This window comes from Microcaecilia unicolor, chromosome 4 (assembly GCF_901765095.1).
Source record: "Microcaecilia unicolor chromosome 4, aMicUni1.1, whole genome shotgun sequence".
Classification (NCBI taxonomy): domain Eukaryota; kingdom Metazoa; phylum Chordata; class Amphibia; order Gymnophiona; family Siphonopidae; genus Microcaecilia; species Microcaecilia unicolor.
This window is the reverse complement of record NC_044034.1, coordinates 253,613,381-253,636,265: the sequence shown is the minus strand read 5'-3', so window position 1 is coordinate 253,636,265 and position 22,885 is coordinate 253,613,381. Positions and strand designations below refer to the sequence as shown.

General features: G+C 44.3%; 1 protein-coding gene across 1 annotated transcript in view; it reads left to right on the top strand.

Moving 5' to 3' along the window:
- The window catches only part of TBC1D8 (TBC1 domain family member 8), a 221,215-nt gene that overhangs the window by 130,603 nt on the left and 67,727 nt on the right, over nucleotides 1–22,885 (top strand). The window contains 4 exon segments of the mRNA XM_030201431.1: nucleotides 2,761–2,955; nucleotides 10,396–10,504; nucleotides 10,507–10,544; nucleotides 21,442–21,592. Of these exon segments, the coding sequence (XP_030057291.1) occupies nucleotides 2,761–2,955; nucleotides 10,396–10,504; nucleotides 10,507–10,544; nucleotides 21,442–21,592 (493 nt within the window).

Genomic DNA, 22,885 nt, shown 5'->3' with positions numbered 1-22,885 from the left:
TCATATGTGCTACTTTTTGTGTATACCTTACCTTGATTTGTATCTGTCATTTTCAGGGCACAGACTGTATAAGTCTGCCCAGCACTATCCCCGCCTCCCATCACCCAATCTCGGCTAAGCTTCTGAGGATCCATTCCTTCTGAACAGGATTCCTTTGTTTATCCCATGCATGTTTGAATTCTGTTACTGTGTTCCTCTCCACCACCTCCCACGGGACAGCATTCCAAGCATCCACCACTCTCTCCGTGAAAAAACACTTCCTGACATTTTTCTTGAGTCTGCCCCCCTTCAATCTCATATCATGCCCTCTAGTTCTACCGCCTTCCCATCTCCGGAAAAGGTTCGTTTGCGGATTAATACCTTTCAGATATTTGAACGTCTGTATCATATCACCTCTGTTTCTCCTTTCCTCCAGGGTATACATGTTCAGGTCTTCAAGTCTCTCCTCATACGTCTTGTAACGCAAATCCCATACCATTGTCATAGCTTTTCTTTGCACCGCTTCAATTCTTTTTACATCCTTAGCGAGATACGGCCTCCAGAATTGAACACAGTACTCCAGGTGGGGCCTCACCAACGACTTATACAGGGGCATTAAAACCTCTTTTCTTCTGTTGGTCACACCCCTCTCTATACAGCCTAGCAACCTTCTACTTACGGCCACCGCCTTGTAGAACCAGAGGAAGGGACAAGAAGACTTACTTTATTAATACAGCTTAATAAGGCATTTTATATTTGTTATAAAGCAAAGTTGAGGGATGTGTGCCACTGCAGTAATTATTTTCCAGGGCACTGTGATGTATATGTTGAGTTGACCAGACTCATGTCTGCTATAATGGCAAAGTTTGTTATGGGATAATGCAACTTCATTTGAAAATGTTATTGGTTCCAAGGTTTCTGTAAGTGTGCATGTAGTTTATGTTGATGCAGGACAGACTGTTTACTTAGAAATCCATAATCAAGTGCACTCTTAAGACATTATTTAGGAGTATACCAAGCACTACTCACACCTATATGCCTAGTGCCCCCCTCCCCCCCCCCCCCCCCGTGTCAACTCTGGGCCCCTCCAAATGTCAGTTCTGGCTACGCCCCTGACAGGGACAAACTTTGACCTCATCTCATTCCCTAGTTTCCATCTCAGTTGGAACCGGTTGTACTGAGGCTATGGTGCCATAAGCCTTCATTCATAGCTTCCCAGGGTTTTCTTCCATTTTAACCATCTCTTTTTTCTGTCTTGTCCAAAGGTTGCAGCAAAGGCCTTCAGTTTGGAATTAGACTGCACCTCTTCTGAACTCGGAATATGACCATTAGGTAGCACTGTTTGTCATGGGTAAAGATTTTGTATTTATTGCAGTAAATAAGGCCATAATTATGAATGATTTCCTTGTTAACAGATTTTGTACTACCGACAGCACCATAAACGAGAATAATAGAAATGGAGCAAATCTTGACCAATGTATGAAAAAATTGAATCACATGTGAGCCAGATGAATTTCAACCTGGTTTGAATCCAATAAAATTCAGTTTTTCCCAAGTATACTGAGAGATGTTACCTTTTTTAAAGTTTTTATGATGGGCTGATATGAGTACAATGTACAGCATATCCACTAATTTGAAGAAATTTGCTTCAGATTTCCTACAAGCTTACTGTTGGTTCCCTTACAAATGTGAATTTCATTTAACAAGAACAATCCCTATTTAATACATGGAAACAGTCTCTGTTTCATAAAATTTGCATAGATGTATGTTTGCACACAGTTTCTGTTATCTTTATGATGGTCAGGGCTTGGTATATTCCAGTTCCACTTCCTAGTTGTGTACAACCAGTCTGCTAACACCTGTGTGAATTCTCTTCTCACCTTCAGCAAATCAGCAGAGCCTAAGTGCCATTCCTCTGTATATTACATTCCTGGAGAGGGCATACAAGATGGTGGAGCAGAGTTGGAGATTATTCTTCTTCCTAGCCATTTTTTCTACCATCTGGTCCTGTCCGTGGCAATCTGCTGAATTCTTGCCGCCTTGGCCTGCTTTGAAGTGGTGGGAAGTGGAGCTTATTTTGTTGTTTGAATGTGATCTGAGTGCCTCTTGCTACTAGGTTTAGGAATTAACAGGAAGGAGAACTGCAGTGGCTTGTGTGTTAAGAAGGAGGAGGAAGGTAAGTATTGCAATGGATGCTGGGGAATTGAGGGGAAGATGCTGTAAAAGGGAGAAAAATGAGGCAGAGGGAGTATCACCTATTTTGGCAGCATGTCAAACTGATATTCATACATAACTGAAAGTAGGTTCCTTATGTTAGAAGATTTAGAAAAAAATTGAAATATTGGTTATTTACCAAATATTATATCTTTATTATATATTAAGGTACTCTGTTACATTAACTGTTATTGTACTTAGTCTATTCTTTGTCTAGACCAGTGGTTCCCAAACCTGGCCCTTGAGGCACCCCAGCCAGTCAGGTTTTCAGGATATCCACAGTGAATAGTGGAGAGAGTGCTTGCAGATACCTCTCATGAATATTCATTGTGGATATCCTGAAACCCTGACTGGCTGGAGTGCCTGCAGGACCAGGTTTGGTAACCACTGGTCTAGAGCTTCATGCTCTTTTTACTGTATTCCATTCTAGAGCTAATAGTTTGAGACAGTATATAAATAACCTGTATTATTATTATTATTAGCTGGGTTTGTGGGAGTTATTATTTAAGGTTTGCCCCACAGTGCCAACCAGCTTTGCATTTTTGTTTTTATCTCTTTGTTTAAAAGGTAATTAGTGTGGAGAAGATGGAGGACACCAGCCATCTTCCAAATCCTATTATTATTAGCATAAGACAGAAGATGGCCTTTCAGTTCATTGAGCTAAACGATCGGGATAGTTTGGTGGAGAACCTACTCATAAGACTGAAACAAGTCAATGCTAGCAGCCCACTTCAGCTTAACAGCTTGAAAAATGAAGACATGGTAAAATATACTCGTTTTTTTTGTTTCCTGTTAAATTTGCAGTGATTTAAGTTAGATAAAAAATGTAAATGTATCTGTGGCATTTAAATTCATCAGCTGAGAAACTTACTGATTGCAGTCCATTCATATACCAATTTAGGCTTTCTGTTTTTTTAGATATGCATTTGCATATCAGCCTTATTCTTCATACTGAAAAAGGTGTAAGCAAAATGTAAATAAATCTAAATAAATAAATAAACATGTTATCCAGTTACCTTGACTACTTTTTTCTTTCTCAGAGGACAAGCAAGATAGCAAGTCCTCACATCTGAACAATGTCAGCTGACAGAGCCAGGACAGTGAAATGTATTCTAAAGCTGTCTAATGTTCAAAAGCATTCCAGAGTGATATTCTGCACATATGCCTAAGTTCCTATGCTGGTGCCATTCTATTGCTTTCCCATAAGATAATTACTTTATGTTGTTTTTGTTAGGTTGTCATCTTGAGAAAACTCTCCCTTGCCTCATAGATACCCCTAGTTAGAACTATTCATACAGCTTTAAATGTTCTTTTCATCACAGTTTTGATTTACATTACTGTCAGTGAACTGGATGAGATCATTTGTGACTTTCTGCTGTTGTCATTGGATTTCACCACATCTACATTTTGGCATTGTCCTAAATGAAAATAGTTCCCAGTGGCATCCCAAGATAATGTGGGACGTAGTGCTGCATCATGGTCCTTAAGGTTTGATGCCGCCAGTATGCTTGAGCTGGGCTTTTAAAGTGCAAAGAGCTTTTTCCTTACACCCTTGATGTCAACTTCTGGCATATGGAACATTTTTGTTTATTTTATTTATTACATTTATATCCCACATTAGCCCGAGTAGAACTCGGGTTCAGTATGACTTATATAACAATTAGAAAAGCATGAACGTGTTCAAAATATATAGCAGAAAGTAAAATACATCATATAATGTTAGACCAGTAAAACTTGACTTAGGAACAGATGTAATTAAATATTTAGTGATTTAAGCTAGATAATTGAAATGGAGAAAAAAGGTAAGGACTTAGGATTATCTGGGATAGACAGGAGTAATGGGAGGTGGGATGAGGTAAAAATGCCATGAGTTTATTTGAGAAGAGTGCTTATTTCCTAAAGGCTAGAATGAAGAGGTGAGTTTTTAATAGACTTCAGAATAACAAATAATCATTGGTGCATTTGATGGTTTTAGGTAGGGAGTTCCAAATTTAGTGCCTTGATATGAAGTTAGTAGTATGGATTGTTTGTAGGTTACTTTCTTACAATTCAGGAAATGTAGGATAAGATATTTCCTTTAAGATTTAGAGGCATTAGTGAGGGTAATTGAATGAGGTGTTCATGTATATTGGGCTGAACCATACAAATTTTGTGAATGAAGGTACATAGCTTATATGATATTCTATCTTTTATTGGTAGCCAATGCACAATCGTACAGAAGAGGAGGATTGCTTTGATGACGCGTGTAGTCTGAATATGAGACGCACGGCAATGTTTTGAGTGGTTTGTAGTTTTTTTTGTTTTTTTTTTAGGAGATTCCCTTTGAGTCCTGCGTAAATAGAGTTGCAGTAATCAAATTTTGTTAGGACTAGGGATTGAATTAGGGTATGGAAGACTGATTTTGCATCTTAGTCTCTTCAGTTTCCATAATGAATTGAAGACACTTGAGAGCACTTTGGAAATTGGTTATCTAGAGTGAGGAATTGGGTCAATTGTGACTCTAAGAGTTGAATCAAGGGGGATATATGATGTTCTCAGTGGTAAATGGTTTAAGATTTGTGGTGTGATGAGGATTAGTAACTATAAGAATTTTAGCTTTATCTGTGTTGAGTTTTAATTTGAAATTGGATGCCCAAGATTCCATTAGAGAGATGCCTAATCTGATGATAAGAGTAATTTATTTATTTTAGTGAATGGAATATAGATGGTAATATCGTCTTCATAAGTGAACGTTGGGAGACTATTTTTCTCCAGTAAATTGCCTATTGGAATCAACATGATGTTAAATAGGATGGGGGACAATGCTGATGAAATTGTACCTGATTGTTTCACTTGTTATGATCTAGGTCTTAGGAAGCCTGAGAACCATTTTAACACAGCTCCACAGATTCCGTAATGGTCAAGGATGTTTAGAAGGATATTATGATTAATAGTGTCAAAGGCACTGGACATATCAAATTGGAGTATTAATGTTTTATTACCAAAGTTAAGTTCTCATCTAAATTTAGCTAGGAAGGTGGTGAGAACAGTTTTAGTACTGTGAGAAAGTGTAAAACTGTATTGTGAGCTATGTAAAATGGAGTGAAGTTGGAGATAGTCCATTAGTTAGTTCGTGACTAATCCCTCCATTACCTTTACCAATAATGGGATTGAAGCCACTGGTCTGTAGTTAGAGACTACACTTAGGCTTGTTTGGGTATTCTTCGGTATAGGAATCAAAATAATGTTGCTATTCTGAGGGGGGAATAGGCCCTGAGATAGCATTAAAGTTATGTTTGAGTGCAAATAGCTTATAAGTAAATTAGGGGCGATTTGGGAAGGTAACTAGGGCAGTTATCAAGTAGGCATCGTGATTTAGCGTATTTGTGAAGAATGCTTTTGACTTGATCAGTTGTAAGTGGGTGAAGGCCGGAACATATTCTTTCTGCATAGTGGTGAAGGGTCATGTGGATTAAGAAAATGATCTATGGAGTTATTTAGTTCTTGTCTGATTTTAGTTATTTTCTGCTCGAAATATGATGCCAGTTGATCAGCTGTTGGGATGGTTCGTTTGTAGTAGTTAACAGGTTGAGTATTCAAAAGCTTATTTACTAGTGTGTAAAGTTTTCGTGGATTGACTCTTTTTTGCCTATACGTTTTGAATAGTAAGTGGGTTTTTGCTTTGATAATCATGCTCTTGTATGATTTTAGGAGTTTTTTTCCATTTAGTTCGTTGTTTTTTGGATTTGTTTTGATCCAAATTCTTTCTTGTCTTCTACATTTACGTTTCATTGTAGGAGGTCATCATTAAACCATGGAGATAACTTCTTTTCTCCAGGACAAGCAGGCTTATAATTCTCACAAGTGGGTGGTGCTGATCCCTGTCGCCTGGTCCAGCATTTACGATAGCTAAAAGAGAGCTTTGTGGAGCGCGAGACATGCTCCACCGTGCAGTGGCGTAGGAAGGTGGGGCGGTCCGCCCCGGGTGCACGCCGCTGGGGGGTGTCGGCTCCGCTGGTTCCCTGCTCTCTCTGCCCCGGAACAGGTTACTTCCTGTTCCAGGGCAGAGAGAGCAGGGAACCAGCGGAGCCGACGCAGCTCCAAGCGACGCGTGCACTCGGGCGGAGCACCAGTGGTAAGAATGCGCGCCGAAGGGGGGGTGCACCATGCTGCACCCAGGGGAGAGGGGTGCGCAGCGGCGACCCGCCCCGGGTGTCAGCTGCCCTTACTACGTCACTACGTGCATATGTAAGTGCCTTCCTGCCCGCCTCAGATCGTCTTTTTACATGTGAGGAGAAGGTGTTTTTCTTATCTCCTCAATCGCTCGGTCTTAGCTATTTTTGTGCCTTCCAGCTATTTTTTTTTTTGTCTTTTTTGCCCTTTGGGTGCGTTTGGTTGAACCTCCATCTTTTTTCTGTCCTTAATTTCCTTGGTTTTTTTTTGCGGGTTTAAGTTCTGTTCTGTTTTTCCGTAGTCATCAGCGCGCTTTAGGCCTTGACTTTGGTCAGGGCTTTTCCCTTTCTTTTTGCTGTGCTTTGCCCTTTTTCAGACACCATCGCATTGTTTAATTTAGCCAATAAAGCTTTTCCATCCATGTCCACAAAGACTTCCAGTGGCTTCAAGCACTGTACCTGGTGCAATGGGAAAGACACCCATTCTTGGTGTCTGCAGTGCCTTGGGCCTAAACACAGCGCAGCCAACTGTGTTCTCTGTCTTTGCATGAAGAAGAGGACCCAGGTTTCCAAAGAGGCTCAACGAGAGCAGTCGGCATCAAGGTTGGAGGCATTGGCGTCAAGCATCACACCGGCATCGGGAGCGTCAGTAAGCATGGCTGCTATACCCTTAGACACTGGGAGCAGTGACGCATCAAGTGGGTCTCCACCTGCCTCAAAGTCTCCTGCTGTGCAGAGCCCCTGGGACTGCCTATTGTCGACACCAAGGAACCTTTGTGACACAGTTTGGGAGCCAAGAAGCATCGTCGTCGGTCACCCTTATGCAGGATGCGGGAGCTCCGGGACATCGAAGGATTCAGCATCGGAGGAAGCATTGGCGCCAGGAAGTCCACTCCCCTCCATACAGGAAGTGCCGATGCACCGTCTCCTAGCAGCCAATATCCAGCTCCTGTCGACCCCAGCAGTTCTGCAACCTGCCACCTCTGCCAGCACCCCAGCTTTTCAGCTTGTCGGCCCGTGAGCACTTCTGAGCCTTGCTCCCTGAGCTGCTGGATGGCCTCATGCGCAGTGTGCATCAGTATCGGGGGTGCTTGCGCCTGCCATACCTCCAGTTGCGGTCCCACTTGGCCCTCAGCCTGCGGTGCAGGCCTCCGGCACCACATGTGGACCCGGTGTCCAACTGCAACCCAAGCTGGCACTCTCTTGACGTCGGTGGAGAAGCTTCGCCGGTGCCAAGATGGGTGTCGACTTCTGGACATGGTTCCTCGGCACAGAGGCAGGTTCAGTCTCAACACTCCCATTGGGAGGTACTGTCTGACACCAAAGAGGAGCACTCATGGGATTCAGAGGAGGATCCCTGATATTTTTCCTCGAATGAGTCCTATGGGATTTCCTCTGAACCCTCCTCTCCACCTGAAAGGAAAAAGTGTCCTCTGGAAAGCCTGTCCTTTCCATCTTTTGTAAAGGAAATTGCTAATGCCCATTCCATTTCCTTTGGAAGTGGAGGATGAGCCCAGGGCCAAGATGCTCGAGGTCCTGGACTACACATCTGCTCCTAAGGAGGCTGTGACTCTACCTCTCCATGAGGTACTCAAGGAAGTCCTCGTCAGGAACTAGGAGTCCCCTCTGTTGGTCTCTGTCTTGCCCAAGAAGATTGACACCCAGTTTCGGCTCCATAGAGTGCTTGGTTTTGATAGGCCTCAGTTGCCCCACAATTCCATGGTGGTGGAATCCATTCTTAGAAGAGCCAGGAGTTCCAGGACTATGCCTCGGTGTCCTCGGGCAGAGAAGCTAGAACCCTAGATTCTTTTGGGAAGAAGATGTACCAGGGTTTAGTGCTCATTTCCCGTATACAGTCTTACCAGCTCTTCACGAGGGTCTACTTGCGAAACTCGGTGTGCCAGCTGTGAGACTTGGTTGAGACTCTCTCTCTGGAGCAGGCTGAGCCTTTTCACCAGTTTGGTCAAGCAGCAGAAGGCGTGTCAAAAGTTTTGGCCAGAGTCACTTACGACACTTTTGATGTGGCATCCAGGATCTCTGCTCAAAGCATAGCAATGTGCAGACTTTCATGGCTGTGTGTTTCTGACTTGGAACATTCTGTCCAGCAGAAGTTGGTGGATGTCCCTTGCCAAAGGTATAACCTTTTGGAGAGAAGGTTTGAAGAGGTCGCTGACCAAATCAGAAAAGACATTGATACATCTCTTCTCTCTCCCGCTGGACGACTTCTGCATCACCCTCATCAGCTAGAAAGACTATTGGCAAGCCAAGAAAGAGTTCCTATTATTATCCTAGGTGTAGGTACAACTCTGCGGCTCGCCAGTCTACTCAGGCTCAACCCTAGTTCTCTCGTTCACGTCAACAGCGTTCACCTAAGACCCCTGCTGCTCCCCAGGCAAAGCAAGGGACGAACTTTTGACTGGCTCCGGCAGAGCACAGCTGCAGCAAGTGTCCATCCCAGATGACTTGCTCTTTTGAGACCATGGTTACGTGTGTGTGTGTGTGTGTTTCTTGTGTTCCCAACAACCAGCGATAGTCGGACTTGACCCCTGAAGACGCTCTTATGAGCGAAACACGTGCGTGTAGGGTCATGATGTATTGATATCGCTATCACATTTAACCAGCCTTTCCATGTTGAAGAGGATTAAGCTTAAGAAAATGATTCAGTGGATTCTTTGGATAATGGTCCCTTAATTTTGATGAAGATTCTATAAAGGAACTAAGATTGTTTTCTTCAGGGAAACAAGGGATACATTGGTAACAGCTGTTCCTAAAGAAGGATGAGTAAATACCTCCTTTGTGAAAAATAAGTCTCTCATTTAAGACTATGTTGGATACAGGGTTTGGATATCTACCTGTAAATGTGATGACAGTCATTAATATGAACTACAACTGAGGTTGATCTTCATGAACAGTGTTCCCTGCGATTGCGATAATAGAATACATAGCTTTATGCTAATATGATAGTAGATGATTTGTAATATTTTGTATCTATTTGTAGATTTGTAATATTTTGTATTTTTTAAAATAAGATGAGATGTATGAGTGTATGAGAGTAATGTTCAAGAATGTATGGAAGAGTGTTGGGTTGTATGCTTTTTAATGTGTGATGAATAACATTGTGATATTGAAAAGGTTTTGAATAAAGATTGATAATTATATGATATGGTTGTTTATGTAATTGTTAAGATAATTGCAACCAATTGAAGAAAGTTAGCCTATTATATATATATATCTATATATATATATATATATATATATAGATATATATAAAACTGAAACACAGCCATTTATGTGGTTGGCACCCACTGTGGACCATGTAAGTAGTTTTGAATAGGCCTCACAAGTAGGGCTCAGGGCAGAAAATGGGAGAGGGCTCCCAAGCCCACCAGTAGGCTTTATTTCCTTCAGATTTAAGCAAGCTTGGGGTCCGTTGTTAGCCTGTAAATACCTCCCCCCCCCCCCCCCCAACCCTGGACATGCTCACAAGGATTTTTGTGTAGGATATGCGATGTACGAATCTCCAACTTTGTTAAGATTCTACATCGCATACATTTATAACACAGCAGTGTGTGTTCAACAAAAGTTAGTTTATTATTTAAAATAAGTAGTAGCAATTTTGTACTATAAGTTGAATACTAATGTTTGCGACAAGCAATGATCCAAAAATCTTCCATAAAATACCTTAATCATACTTTTATGAAGTTTGGATCAGGTTGGTATACTTGGGGGCTCATTTTCAAAGCACTTAGACTTACAAGTTACATATAGTTCCATATGTAACTTTGTAAGTCTAAGTGCTTTGAAAACTAGCCCCATAGTAACCTATGGAACTTAAGTCTAAGTGCTTGAAAATATGCCTTTTGGTAACTTCCAGTAAAGAGACAGTGTCTCTCTTTCAAAGAAGTTTCTTCTACTGTCTATAGCTAAACAGAAAATAGAGTTCTCAGTCAGGCTGTGTTTCTTATTTAATTACTGCTTGATGACCCTTATTTCTGTATGTTTCTCTAAAGAGATTTGGTGATAAATATCAAATATGTTTTTTGTTTTTTAGAATTCTCCCTTGTTCAGTAGAAAAGCATTTGGGGATTTTGAGATTGCGACTTCAATCAATAACACTGCAAAGGAAAACACTCTGAATGCTGAAGCTCTAATAGCTGTCTTTCTCAAACAGGAACTGAAAATCCTGATTCAAAATGGTATGTACCTTAAATTATAGTTTACTGTGACCAGCACAAAACTACAGTTGCAGCATGACTGAACAGCCAAGTTTGTATACCCTCATTTGTCATTCATATTTGTTCTTTTTTGTGTACCCTCATTTGTCATTCATATTTTGGTTTGTTCTTTTTTTAATACTGTTGTCTATATATTATCAGGTAGGGTTATTCACTCAGAAGTTTAGAAATAGCCTGTGATAGCATGAGCAGATGTAGTACAGAGACCCTTCAGACGCAGCCAAGCTGGATTATAAAAGTAAACAAACTCCTTTATTGGGCAGTTCAAACGTACACCGAGGCCAGTTCCTTCACAGGCCTGGTAACTCAGAAGTAAACACAAATCAGCTGTACTTAGTTTCCACTGTGGAAGGGAATAACTCACAGTATTCACAAGTAAGAATATAAGAATAGCCATACTGTGTCAGACCAATGGTCCATCCAGCCAGTATCCTGCCCAATAGTTGCCAATCCAGGTCACAATACCTGGCAGAAACCCAAATAGTAGCAATATTCCATGCTAACAATCTCGGGGCAAGCAGTGGCTTCCCCAATAATGTCTCAATAGCAGTCTATGAACTTTTTCCTCCAGGAAGTTGTCCAAACCTTTTTTTAAACTTAAGTAAGCTAACCACTGTTACTCCATCCTCAGGCAAAGAGTTCCAGAGCTTAATTATTCATTGAGTGAAAAAATATTTCCTCCTACTTGTTTTAAACTATTTCCATGTAACTTCATGAGTGACCCCTGGTCTTTGTACTTTTTGAAAGAATAAAAAATTGATTCACTTCTACTCGTTCTACACCACTCAGGATTTTGTAGACCTCAATCATATCTCCCCTCATCTGTCTCTTTACCAATTTGAAGAGCCCTAACCTCTTTAAGCTTTTGTCATATGAGGAGTTCCATCCCTTTTATCATTTTGGTCGCTCTTATTTGAACCTTGGTCACGCCATTGAGCGATACAGAGGTATTATATTCTTGGTCTTATTTACCATCCCTTTCCTAATAATTCCTAGAATCATGTTTGCTTTTTTGGCTGCCACCACACAGTGGGCGGAAGATTTCAGCCTATTGTCTACAATGTCACCTAGATCTTTTCTTGGGTGCTGACCCCCAAGGTGGACCCTAGCCTTCAGGTAACTATGCATCACTTTGTATTGATCACATTAAATTTCACCTGCCATTTGGATGCCCAGTCTTCAATGTCCTAAGGTCTTCCTGCAATTTTTCACAATCCTCGTGTTTTGACAATTTTTTTTTGTTTGTTACATTTGTACCCCGTGCTTTCCCACTCATGTCAGGCTCAATGCGGCTTACATGGGGCAATGGTGGGTTAAGTGACTTGCCCAGAGTCACAAGGAGCTGCCTGTGCCTGAAGTGGGAGTCAAACTCAGTTCCTCAGTTCCCCAGGACCAAAGTCCACCACCCTAACCACTAGGCCACTTGAATAGTTTTGTTTCATCTGCAAATTGAATCACCTCGCTCATCATTCCGATTTTCAGATAATTTATAAATATATTAAATAGCACCGATCCCAGTACAGATTCCTGCGGCAGTCCACTATTCACCTTCCATTGATAAATATGGCCATTTAACCCTACCCTTGGATGCATGCCATCTGGTCCAGGTGATTTACTTCTTGTTAATTTGTTGATTTGGCTCAGTATGTCTTCCAGGTTCACTGAGGTTTTCTTTCAGTTTCTCTGCATCTTCACCTTGATAAACATTTCTGGTAATGTCGATATTTTACATCTTCCATCTCATCATGCTGATCAATCCATAGACTGGTGGGTTGGTCCATCTACCAGCAGGTAGAGATAGAGAGCAATCTTTTGCCTCCCTATATGTGGTCATGTTGCTGCCAGAATTCCCCAGTATGTTCTCTATCTCCGCAGGTGGTGGTCACACAGCAGCAGCAGCTCTGGCTAGGTCTCCAAGCCTAATCTTTAGGTTTTGTTGAGTACCTGGGGTTGAGGGCTCGTCTTGAGCAACGTGCAAACCTGGTGGTGCCAGGTCCTCCTTTTCTCCCCCCTCCGCTGGCTCGTTTTTAAAAAAAGGAAAAAAAAATGACGTCCTTTAAGGGCGTTTATTTCAACGTTATTTCAACGTTTATTGTAGCTGCTCACTGGGACACCAGTTCGTTACAGCTCGGAGACGAGAAGCAGGTAATTTACCTTTTTTATAGCGGGCAGGGGGTTCCCCGTTCGGTCCTCCCGTGGCTTATGGCGTCGGAGGGCGAGGGCGCGAAGATTCGCTCCCCGGACCGCGTGGTGTGTATCTAGTGGGGATGCGGGGTTTTCAAAGCCTGAATCGCTTTGTTGGGCATCAGTTTGGAGTCCGGTCAGTGTCCCGGTTCTTCCTCCGGTGCGCGGTTTTTTCCCGCCATAAGCGCCCATCCCTCGCTGCTCGCCCACTCCATGTTGGCCGGCCACTCTGCTCGGACGGCTTCTTCTGGGCCGCCCCGAGCTGGGAGACGTTAATGCTATGGTCACCCTTGATTCGGGCGACGGCAAGAAAGCGGCGAAAGTTAAAGCGCCGTTCTTCCCACGCGGCTCCTTCTCGGAGTTTCGCGCCAGACGCCATTTGGATGCGCAGCATGTTTCTCCCCGCTCAGCGAGCGCCCAGTTGAGGGTGCGTCTAGGGTCGTGGCCCAGGCGACAGAAGTGCACCAGTCTAGGGGGTTTTCTCCCCTGAGTTCTTTTTGCTGCTGCATCAGGTTTTTCTTATGATAAAGCTGCCCCGGCTCCCCCCTCTGATCAAGGGGCTGAGGCCTCGGAAGCATACGCCCTCAGGTGGACTTCCAGGCCCTAGAGGACTCTGTCTCCTCTGATGTAGATGAGGCTAGCATATCTGAGTTCTCCCAACGGTCCTTTCGGGATTCCTTGGAGGAGACGGATTTCCCCTCGGGATGGAGCGGATGAACCCTCTGCAGCACGGATCTTTCGCTCAGAGGATTTGCCCAACCTGTTAGTGCAGGCCATGAGCATTTTGAAGAGTTCCTCTCCGGTGCACGTCTCTCCCTCAGCCTCTGTTGGCTCTGCCATTATGTGGGGGACCTAAGCGCCTGCCTAGAACCTTCCACGTGCATGATTGCACACCTTGATTTCGGCTCAATGGGATTTCCCAGAAGCGAGCCTTAAAGTGGCTAGGGCTATGTCCCGCCTCTATCCTCTGCCTGAAGGTGAACGGGTGGCCTTTCTTGGGCCTACCGTAGATTCTTTAATCACTGCGGTGACTAAGAAAACGGCGTTGCCGGTGGAAGATGGCCGGCCCTAAAGGACTCCCAGACAGGAGTTTGGAGGCGGCTTTAAAGTCGTCTGAGGCGGCTGCTTTAAGTTTACAGGCCTCACTTTGTGGCTCCTATGTGGCCAGGGGCATGCCGGACGCTTGCGCAGCGGGCTTCCCCTCGATCCTTCCTTGAGGGCTGATTGGCCAGCCCTGGAATCGGGCTTGGCCTACTTGGCAGGCTGGCTGTATGATGTCTTGAGAGCTCGGCTAAAGTTATGGCTCAGACAGTCTCTGCACGGCGGTGGCTTTGGCTGAAGCATTGGTCTGCTGACCACGCCTCTAAGTCTCACCTGGCTAAGTTGCCTTTTAAAGGCAAGCTGCTCTTTGGGGTCGAGCTGGACAGATTGTGACCGATCTCGGCACGTCTAAGGGCAAGAGGTTACCGGAGGTCAGGGCTCGGGCCAATGGTGCCCGCCCCGGTTCCTCCAAAGGACGGTTTCAGGAAGCCTGTCGGTATTGCCTGGGCAAGTCGAGCTCCTCTGCCCTCTCTTCCATCAAAAGGAATTTCTCCCCAAGCAGCATTCCTTTCGCAGAGACCACCGTCCCGGAGGTGCCTCCTCCGGTCCCTCCCCCAGGGTCTCGTACCCAATGACGGGGCGCTGGTCCATGGCCCAGAGCAGATTGGAGGACGCCTATCCTCGTTTCTGGGCGAGTGGACCAGAGTAACTTCGGACGCTTGAGTGCTGGAAGTCATCAGAGACGGCTACAAGCTAGAGTTCTGCCGACCCTTAAGAATTGGGTTTGTGCACTCTCCCTGCAAGTCTCCGGTCAAGCTGTGGCAGTGCAGCAGACTTGGACAATCTGATCCGCCTGGGTGCGGTCGTTCCGGTGCCAGAAGATCCTCTGGCAAGGGACGTTACTCCATTTCTTTGTGGTACCTAAGAAAGGAAGTTTTGTACGGCCTATCCTCGACCTCAAGGGGTCAATCGGGCTTTGGAAGTTCGGCACTTCCGAATGGAGACTCTCCGCTCTGTTATAGCGGCAGTACAGGCAGGGGAGTTCCTGGCATCCTTGGACATCAAGGAAGCTTACTTGCGTATTCCCATCTGGCCTCATCATCAACGCTTTCCGCGTTTTGCAGTTCTGAGGACACTCCCAGTTCAGAGCCCTCCCTTTCGGGTTGGCTACTGCTCCGCGGACCTTCTCCAAGTTATGGTGGTCATCGCGGCCTTCCTATGCAAGAAAGGAGTACAAGTCCATCCTTATCTGGACGACTGGTTGATCCGAGCCCCCTCTTATGCAGAGTGCGGCAGAGCTTCAGACCGGGTGATTGCTCTTTTGAGCTCCCTGAGGTGGATCATCAACTGGGAGAAAAGCCAGCTGCGCCCGACTCAGTCCCTAGATTATCTGGGAGTTCGATTCGACCCCCAAGTGGGCAGAGTGTTCCTGCCAGACAATCGGATTGTCAAGCTTCAGGCTCCGGTGGACAAGTTCCAGCAGCCTCTTCTCTTCGGGCTCGGGACTATGGGCAGCTGTTGGGCTCTATGACGGCCACGATGGAAGTAGTGCCCTGGGTCAGGGCCCATGTGAGACCTATACAGCTCTCTCTGCTGCAGCGATGGACTCCAGCTTCGGAGGATTACGCTGTGCGCCTTCCCTTGATCCAGCGGTGCGCAAGGCGCTGAGCTGGTGGCTGAGGCCAGACAAGCCGTCCGCAGGAATGCCTCTTGTGACCCCGGAGTGGGTTTTTCGTCACGGCTTGGGAAGGACAGCGCAGGGGCTCTGGTCCCCTGCAGAGACAGAGTGGTCTATCAACCTCCCAGAACTCAGAGCCATTCGGTTGGCGCCTTTGGAGTTTCTCCCGGGCCTGGCGCTGAAGCCAGTACGGGTCCTGTCGGACAGTGCCACGGCTGTGGCCTATGTCAATCACCGGGGAGGTACCAGGAGAGCCCCTCTAGCCAAGGAGGCCATGTAGCTATGCCTGTGGGCGGAAGCAAACCTGGAACAGCTGCCGACGGCCCACATTGCGGGAGTCATGAATATTGCTCAGCCGTTCTTGGACATCACGAAGCGCTGGGGCCAGCCGAGCCTAGATTTGATGGCGTCTTCAGCCAATTGCCAAGTGCCGCGCTTTTTCAGCAGAGGACGGGACCCTCGATCTCTGGAAGTAGATGTTCTTCTCCCACAGTGGCCGACTCAGGAGCTCCTCTTTGTGTTCCCACCTTGGCCCATGTTGGGCAGGGTGCTAGGCCGGGTGGCAAAGCATCCGGGCCGGATAATCCTGGTGAGTCCGGATTGGCCCAGACGTCCCTGGTATGCGGACTTGATCAGGCTCTCAGTGGACGGACCTCTGCAGATGCCAGCGGAGCGGGGCCTGTTGCATCAGGGTCCCGTGGTGATGGAGGATCCCTCCCCCTTTGGTCTAACGGCCTGGCTATTGAGCGGCAGCATCGGAGCAAGCAGAGCTTCTCAGACAAGGTCATCGCCACTATGCTCAGAGCGACGAAGCGCTCTACTTCTACTGCTTACGCCAGGGTTTGGCGTACCTTTGCATCGTGGTGTGAGGCAGGCTCACTTTCTCCCTTCACTGCTCCAATTTCATCAGTGTTGGCGTTCCTGCAAGAAGGTCTGGAAAAAGGCCTGTCGCTCAGTTCCCTTAAGGTCCAGGTAGCGGCTCTTGCTTGCTTCAGGGGTCACCTGAAGGGTGTTTCCCTGGCATTGCAGCCAGATGTGGTGCGCTTTCTCAAGAGAGTTATTCACCTGCGCCCTCCTCTGCATGCAGTGGTACTTGCGTGGAATCTCAATCTGGTGCTAAGAGCCTTGCAGAAGCCGCCTTGTGAACCCTTGTCGAGGGCATCTCTGAAAGAATTGACGTTGAAAGCAGTCTTTTGGTGGCTATCGCTTCAGCCAGAAGAGTTTCCGAGCTCCAGGCGCTATCATGTCGAGAGCCCTTTCTGCAGTTCACTGAGGCAGGAGTGTCTATTCGCACAGTGCCTTCCTTCCTGCCCAAGATTGTCCTCGCTTCCATGTGAATCAGCAGCTCTGTCTACCCTCCTTTCGTAGGGAGGACTACCCAGTAGGAGTACTCTGCTCTCAATATTTAGATGTGAGACGAGTCATCATCAGATACTTGGAAGGACCAATGATTCCGGAAGTCGGATCATCTGTTTGTGCTGTTCGCAGGTCCTCGTAAGGGTCTGCAGGCTGCCAAGCCTACAGTGGCACGATGGGTCAAGGAACCCATTGCAGCGGCTATGTGGCCGCAGGGAAGGTGCCGCCTATCCAGCTGAAGGCTCACTCCACTAGAGTACAGGCGGCCCTCGATGGCAGAGGCCGAGTCCGTCTCCTTGGAAGAGATTTGTAGGGCGGCAGCTTGGGCATCGGCTCATACCTTCTCCAGACATTACCGCTTGACTGTGGCTGCTCGGGCGGGGGCCCGGTTTGGAGCTTCAGTGTTGCGGTCAGGGATTTCTGTGTCCCGCCCTGGGTGAGTACTGCTTCGGTACATCCCACCAGTCTATGGATTGATCAGCATGATGATGATATGGAAGGTAAAATTATGTATCATACCTGATAATTTTCTTTCCATTAATCATAGCTGATCAATCCATAGCCCCTCCCAGATATCTGTACTGTTTATATTCTGGTTGCATTTCAGGTGCAAGTTTAGTCTTCAGTTCCTGTTCAGGAGGACTTCATGTTCAAGTTTTTTCAATTGGATTCTTCAGGAGTTGAGACGATTTTGTGTTACAGTGAGCTGCTGCATTCCTCTCCCCCCCGTTTTACGGGGCTGGATTGATACCTAATTCTGCCGGCGCTCCTCCCGCTTCGTGTGCTGTAGGGCAGCTTTGTACCCCTCCCGCTTCAGCGGTGTTAGGGTCAGTCAGCTCCTCCCGCGGTTGCGGTTGCAGGATAAGCCAGATCCCCCCCCGCATCGGCGGGTGTGGTGTCCCTCCCCCGCTCCGCGGGGATGAGCTGGACGGATTCCCCTCCCCCACTTGTGTGGGGATGAGCTGGGTTAATTCCCCTCCGTTTCGGCGGTGGTGAGCTGGGCAGAGTGTCCCTTTGTGGGTGTAATTCTCTAAGTGCTGAGTCCTGCGGATGGTGCTTTGATATCGACATACTGAGGAGTTTCCGGCAGCACATGACCACATATAGGGAGGCAAAAGGATTGCTCTCTATCTCCACCTGCTGGTAGATGGACACAACCCACCAGTCTATGGATTGATCAGCTATGATAAATGGAAAGAAAATTATCAGGTATGATACATAATTTTACCTTCTTCCGTAAAGATCGAAGCAAAGAACTCATTAAGTCTTTCCGCTGTTGTCCTCCTCCCTGATTGCCCCTTTTGCTCCTTCGTGATCTAACAGTCCCACAGATTCCCTCACAAGCTTTCTGTTTCTGATCTACCTGAAAAAGTTGTTACTGTGAGTTTTTGCTTCTGCGGCAAGTTTCTCATCATATTCTCTTGTAGCCTTTTTTATCAGTGCTATGCATCTGACTTGCCAGTGCTTATGTTGCTTCTTAGTTTCTTCATTTGGGTCCTTTTTCCATTCTTTGAAGGAAGTTCAAAGAATGGAAAAAGAACTATAAGGAAGTTCTTTTGGCTTTAATAGCCTCTTTCACTTCACCTTTTAGCCATGCTGGCTGTCGTTTTCTCTTTTTTTCTACCTTTGTAAATATGTGGAATGCATCTGCTCTGGCCTTCCAAGGTGGTTTTTTTTAAACAACATCCATGCTTGATTTAATGTCCTAACCTTTGTAGCTGATCCTTTTAGTTTCTTTTTAACAATTCTCCTCATTTATCAGTAGATTACCTTTGTGGCTTCATTCCAGATAGTAGTTCAACTTGATCATGTTTTGATCACTGTTTCCCATCGGACCCAACACCTTTACCTCTTGTACTATGCCCTGCACCTCTGAAGGACTAGATCTAAAATGGCTCCCCCTCTTGTCGGTTTTTGAAACCAGTTGCTCCAAGAAGCAGTCATTTATTTCATCCCCCTGATGTAATATTTATTCAGTCATATTGGAATAATTGAAATCACCCATTATTATATGTTGCCCAATTTGCCAGCTTTCATAATTTCTGTAAAACATTTCTTCATCTGTCCCATTTCTTGCCCCAGTGGTTGGTAGTAAAGTCCTACAAGAATACTCCTTCCATTATTATACTGTTGCCCAATTTGCCAGCTTTCATAATTTCTGTAAACATTTCTTCATCTGTCCGTTCTGCCCCAGTGGATGGTAGTACAGTCCTACAAGAATACTCCTTCCATTATTATACTGTTGCCCAATTTGCCAGCTTTCATAATTTCTGTAAACATTTCTTCATCTGTCCGTTCTGCCCCAGTGGATGGTAGTACAGTCCTACAAGAATACTCCTTCTCTTCACACATGGAATTTCTATCTATAAGGATTCCACGCTGCTATCTGTTTCGTGTAGAATGTTTATTTTGTTTGACTCAATTCCCTCTTTAACATATAGTGCAACCCCCCAATTTGATCCCCTTTGTCATTGCGATATAATTTGTACCCTTTCAACACAGTGTCCCAGTGATGTTCCTCTTTCCACCAACTCTCTGAGGTATATCTACCTCATCACTTAGTGCTATATTCTGTAACTCTCTCATCTTATTTTTTTTAGGTTTCTAGCATTTGTATAAAGGCACTTCAGATTGTGTTTTTTTCCTTGCATTTCAAGCTGCTTAGAAGTTGACTGGGATAATGTTCATCCTTTACCCTGTTCTCTCCTTAAACACACCTAGCTTTCTTTCACCATTGTTGAAACCTCTATATTGGGATTCCCTACGGAGTCCTTTTACCAAGCTGTGGGAAAAAGGGCCCTGCGCTAGCGGTGGGGGCCTTTTTTACCGCAGCGGTTAAAAAGCCCCTAGCACACATGGCCATGCGATGATAGAATTCTTACCACATGACCACAAATGATGGCGAATAAAGAAGGCATTAATCTATAGCACGTGATGAAATAGGAGATAATGGAAATGAAAATAAAGAAAATAAGTATTCTGGACATATACCATTGAACATTTTATATACCCAACATGCAAACTTAAAAATAATTCGGGCTTTAATGGGTAACCAGTGGAAATTGATCAGAGAAGGTGTAACATGATCTGATCTCTTTTGCCACATGATCATCTTAGCTGCATTCAACCAAAATTTTAAAAAAATGTTTCATCTCAAAGCAAGAACGGATTTTTCTTAAACAATATAACTTATAAAATGTAGATTTTACAACTGCATCAACAGGCTTTAAAGATAGTGAAGTATGTAAATTATTTGATAATTTTGCCCTCTTAAAATGGGAAGCACAGATTCCACCACTCATAATATATGGTGATGTGAGCAAACATATGGCAGGAACCCTCCCCAGACACAGCTAAGCCAACTCCTTTATTGGGCAGTTCATTAAACATACACCAAGGCCTTCACAGGCATAGTAACTCAGGAGTAAACACAAATCAGCTTATAACTTAGTTTTCACTATGAAAGGGAGTGGCTCAGTGTGTACAGGCATAACAGCTTGAATTATTAACAGACAAGAAAAAGCCTGGCTCCTACCAAGCCACAAAAATTCTAGTGTTCAAACAGGAACGTTTTCCTAACTTGGCCAGTCTTCTGGTACTTTACATGTAAATGGTGGCTTTGTATGCTGGAGATCTGTTCCTTCCTTCCTTGGACTTCCCTTACTTGTTTCTGCTCTGGTTTTATCTGCCCTCGCTGAATTATGCCTGCTGTGCTGAGCGCACTAGAGCTAGACCTCCTAAGGTGGCCCTGAGAGGGACTGTATTTAAGGAGGATCAGCAGTGTCCTATATATTCCATCACATAACCATTTTCTCTCATTTCTCTCCTATGTTTTATATTGTCTACTTCTGCAAGTGTTCTGTATTGCTGCACTGTCTGTGGATCATACGCTTAGTGGTGGAAATCTCTTCTAATAAGACTTGTGAACAAAAGTCTCCTTTGGATTTACAATACAAAGGGGGGAAGGAGGACTAGTGAAGCATTAAATTATTAGTTACTTGGGTATTGCAAATAGCTGATATAAAAATATGGAATTAGTCATTTAAATTAATTTAATTCCATAAAGCACACAATCTCTTTTCAAAATAGCGCATTTTGTATATCTTCCTCATGTATGGAAAGGGTAACCCAACATATAGGTCAGGGGATATCAGAAGGTAAAAAGAAAAACAATTGTTATAATAAAATAAGGATAATTATGATTAAATTAATTTATTCAAGAATTGTCACACTGGATCAGATCAAAGATCCATCTTCGCCAGCGTTCTTTTTCCAACATTGACATCTGGTTGCAAGAAGAAATGGGCTTAGAAACAGGGCCTCATGTTTTCAGCAGACATGAATTCAGGTTGTGTTTAGTTACCCCTGGTAGAACTCTCATTTTTACACAATTCTATCCATTCATGAACCTGGCTGCTTTTGGCCCCATGATGTCTGCAGCAATGAGTTACACAAATTAATTAGAATGGGTTTAATAGAAGCCCTTGGTCCTTCTCTGCAGGACAGGTTTACGAGAGGGTTAGATTCAAAGTTAGAACAGGGAGGAAAATACCCATTTATAGTACAATGAAGCATGAGAGGTGATTCTTGTTTTAATTTACAGTCCAAGGAACAAATTAAAGAGCAGCTATGGAATGACCATTTTGCCGAATATGGGAGAACCGTATGCATGTTTCGCACGGAAAAGATCAGGAAGCTTGTGGCCATGGGTATCCCAGAATCCTTACGAGGAGAGCTGTGGCTAATCTTTTCAGGTGATAACTTTATGACTTAAATGTGTGTGTAACTTCTACATTTGTTGAAGGAAAACTGTTCTATGTAAAAATTACGGTATTTTGTAAGCAACATTGAGCCTGCTAATAAGTGGGAAAATGCGGGATACAAATGTTACAAAATAAATAAATAAAATATGTATGGGTGATGCAATATTTCAAACATGCACATGCACATTGGTGAAAAATCCCTATGGGTTTTTTTTTTGTTTTTTTTACCTTCAGGCCTTGCACCAGTTTTTAAGTGCTTGCAGATATTTGTGCCTGCTTTTTCTAAGGGGTGTTATTTAATATAATTTATGAAATCTTTAATCCAGCAGTGTCTTACAGTAATTTGTAGACAAACTTTTAATTATCATCTTACCTAAAATGTATTTATCCCTTCCTCAAAAATACAGCTTTCATCATCTTCCTAAAACAGTTAGTTTCTAACCACGGATGAACATCGATAGCATTCCATAAGAATGGGCCAGGTTTCTACTAAATAGACTTTCTTAGTGGAAGAAATCTGAAGAAGCTGCTGTTCAGAAGACTGAAGCAAACATGATGAAACATAAAGCTCCCAAAGTGATTTCAGAAAACATGACCTTTTAACAACTAATGCATAAAACACAAACTTTTGAAATAGTACGCCACTGGTAACCAATGAGAAAGACCTTAGTGCTAGGGAAATATGTTCTCAAGTTTTATCCTCCATGATTAATCTGGCAGCAGCATTCTGCACCAGTTGTAGGGAGTAGACATAAGACGGGAAAGCCATAAGTAAGTAGCATTACAATTGACCAAGTCTGACAACACCAAGGCCTGGACTACTGCTTGAAAATCAAATTGTGAAAGTAAGCTCTAGCCTGTGAACCATGCTCTACTTAATTAACTTGTTGATATAATAATAAAATTGAATTTAGAATGTTTCCCAAATATTTTACTTCCTGGGCTAAAGGGAGTACAGCATCCCCTGTAGATATAGTAGGAAACTCAAACTGATCCTCCAGTTATTTCCAGAACTTCTGTCATCTTTACATTCAAAGCAAGAGCAATAAAGGATGATCACATAGCTACAAACCCTCTAGTGGGTTGAAATGAAAACCACAACTGTATGTCATAAGCACACCCTAATCTGTAGGAACCTGCATAAAGGGTGGAGATAACAGTTGGACAACAAGTGGGATAGGGCAAAACCCTGGGGGACTTCAGACTGCATCACTCCTTTCTTGTTGAAACCTGCTTTTAAAAAAATTAAAAAAGATTTAAACCATGTCAGAATGCCCTGGTTAA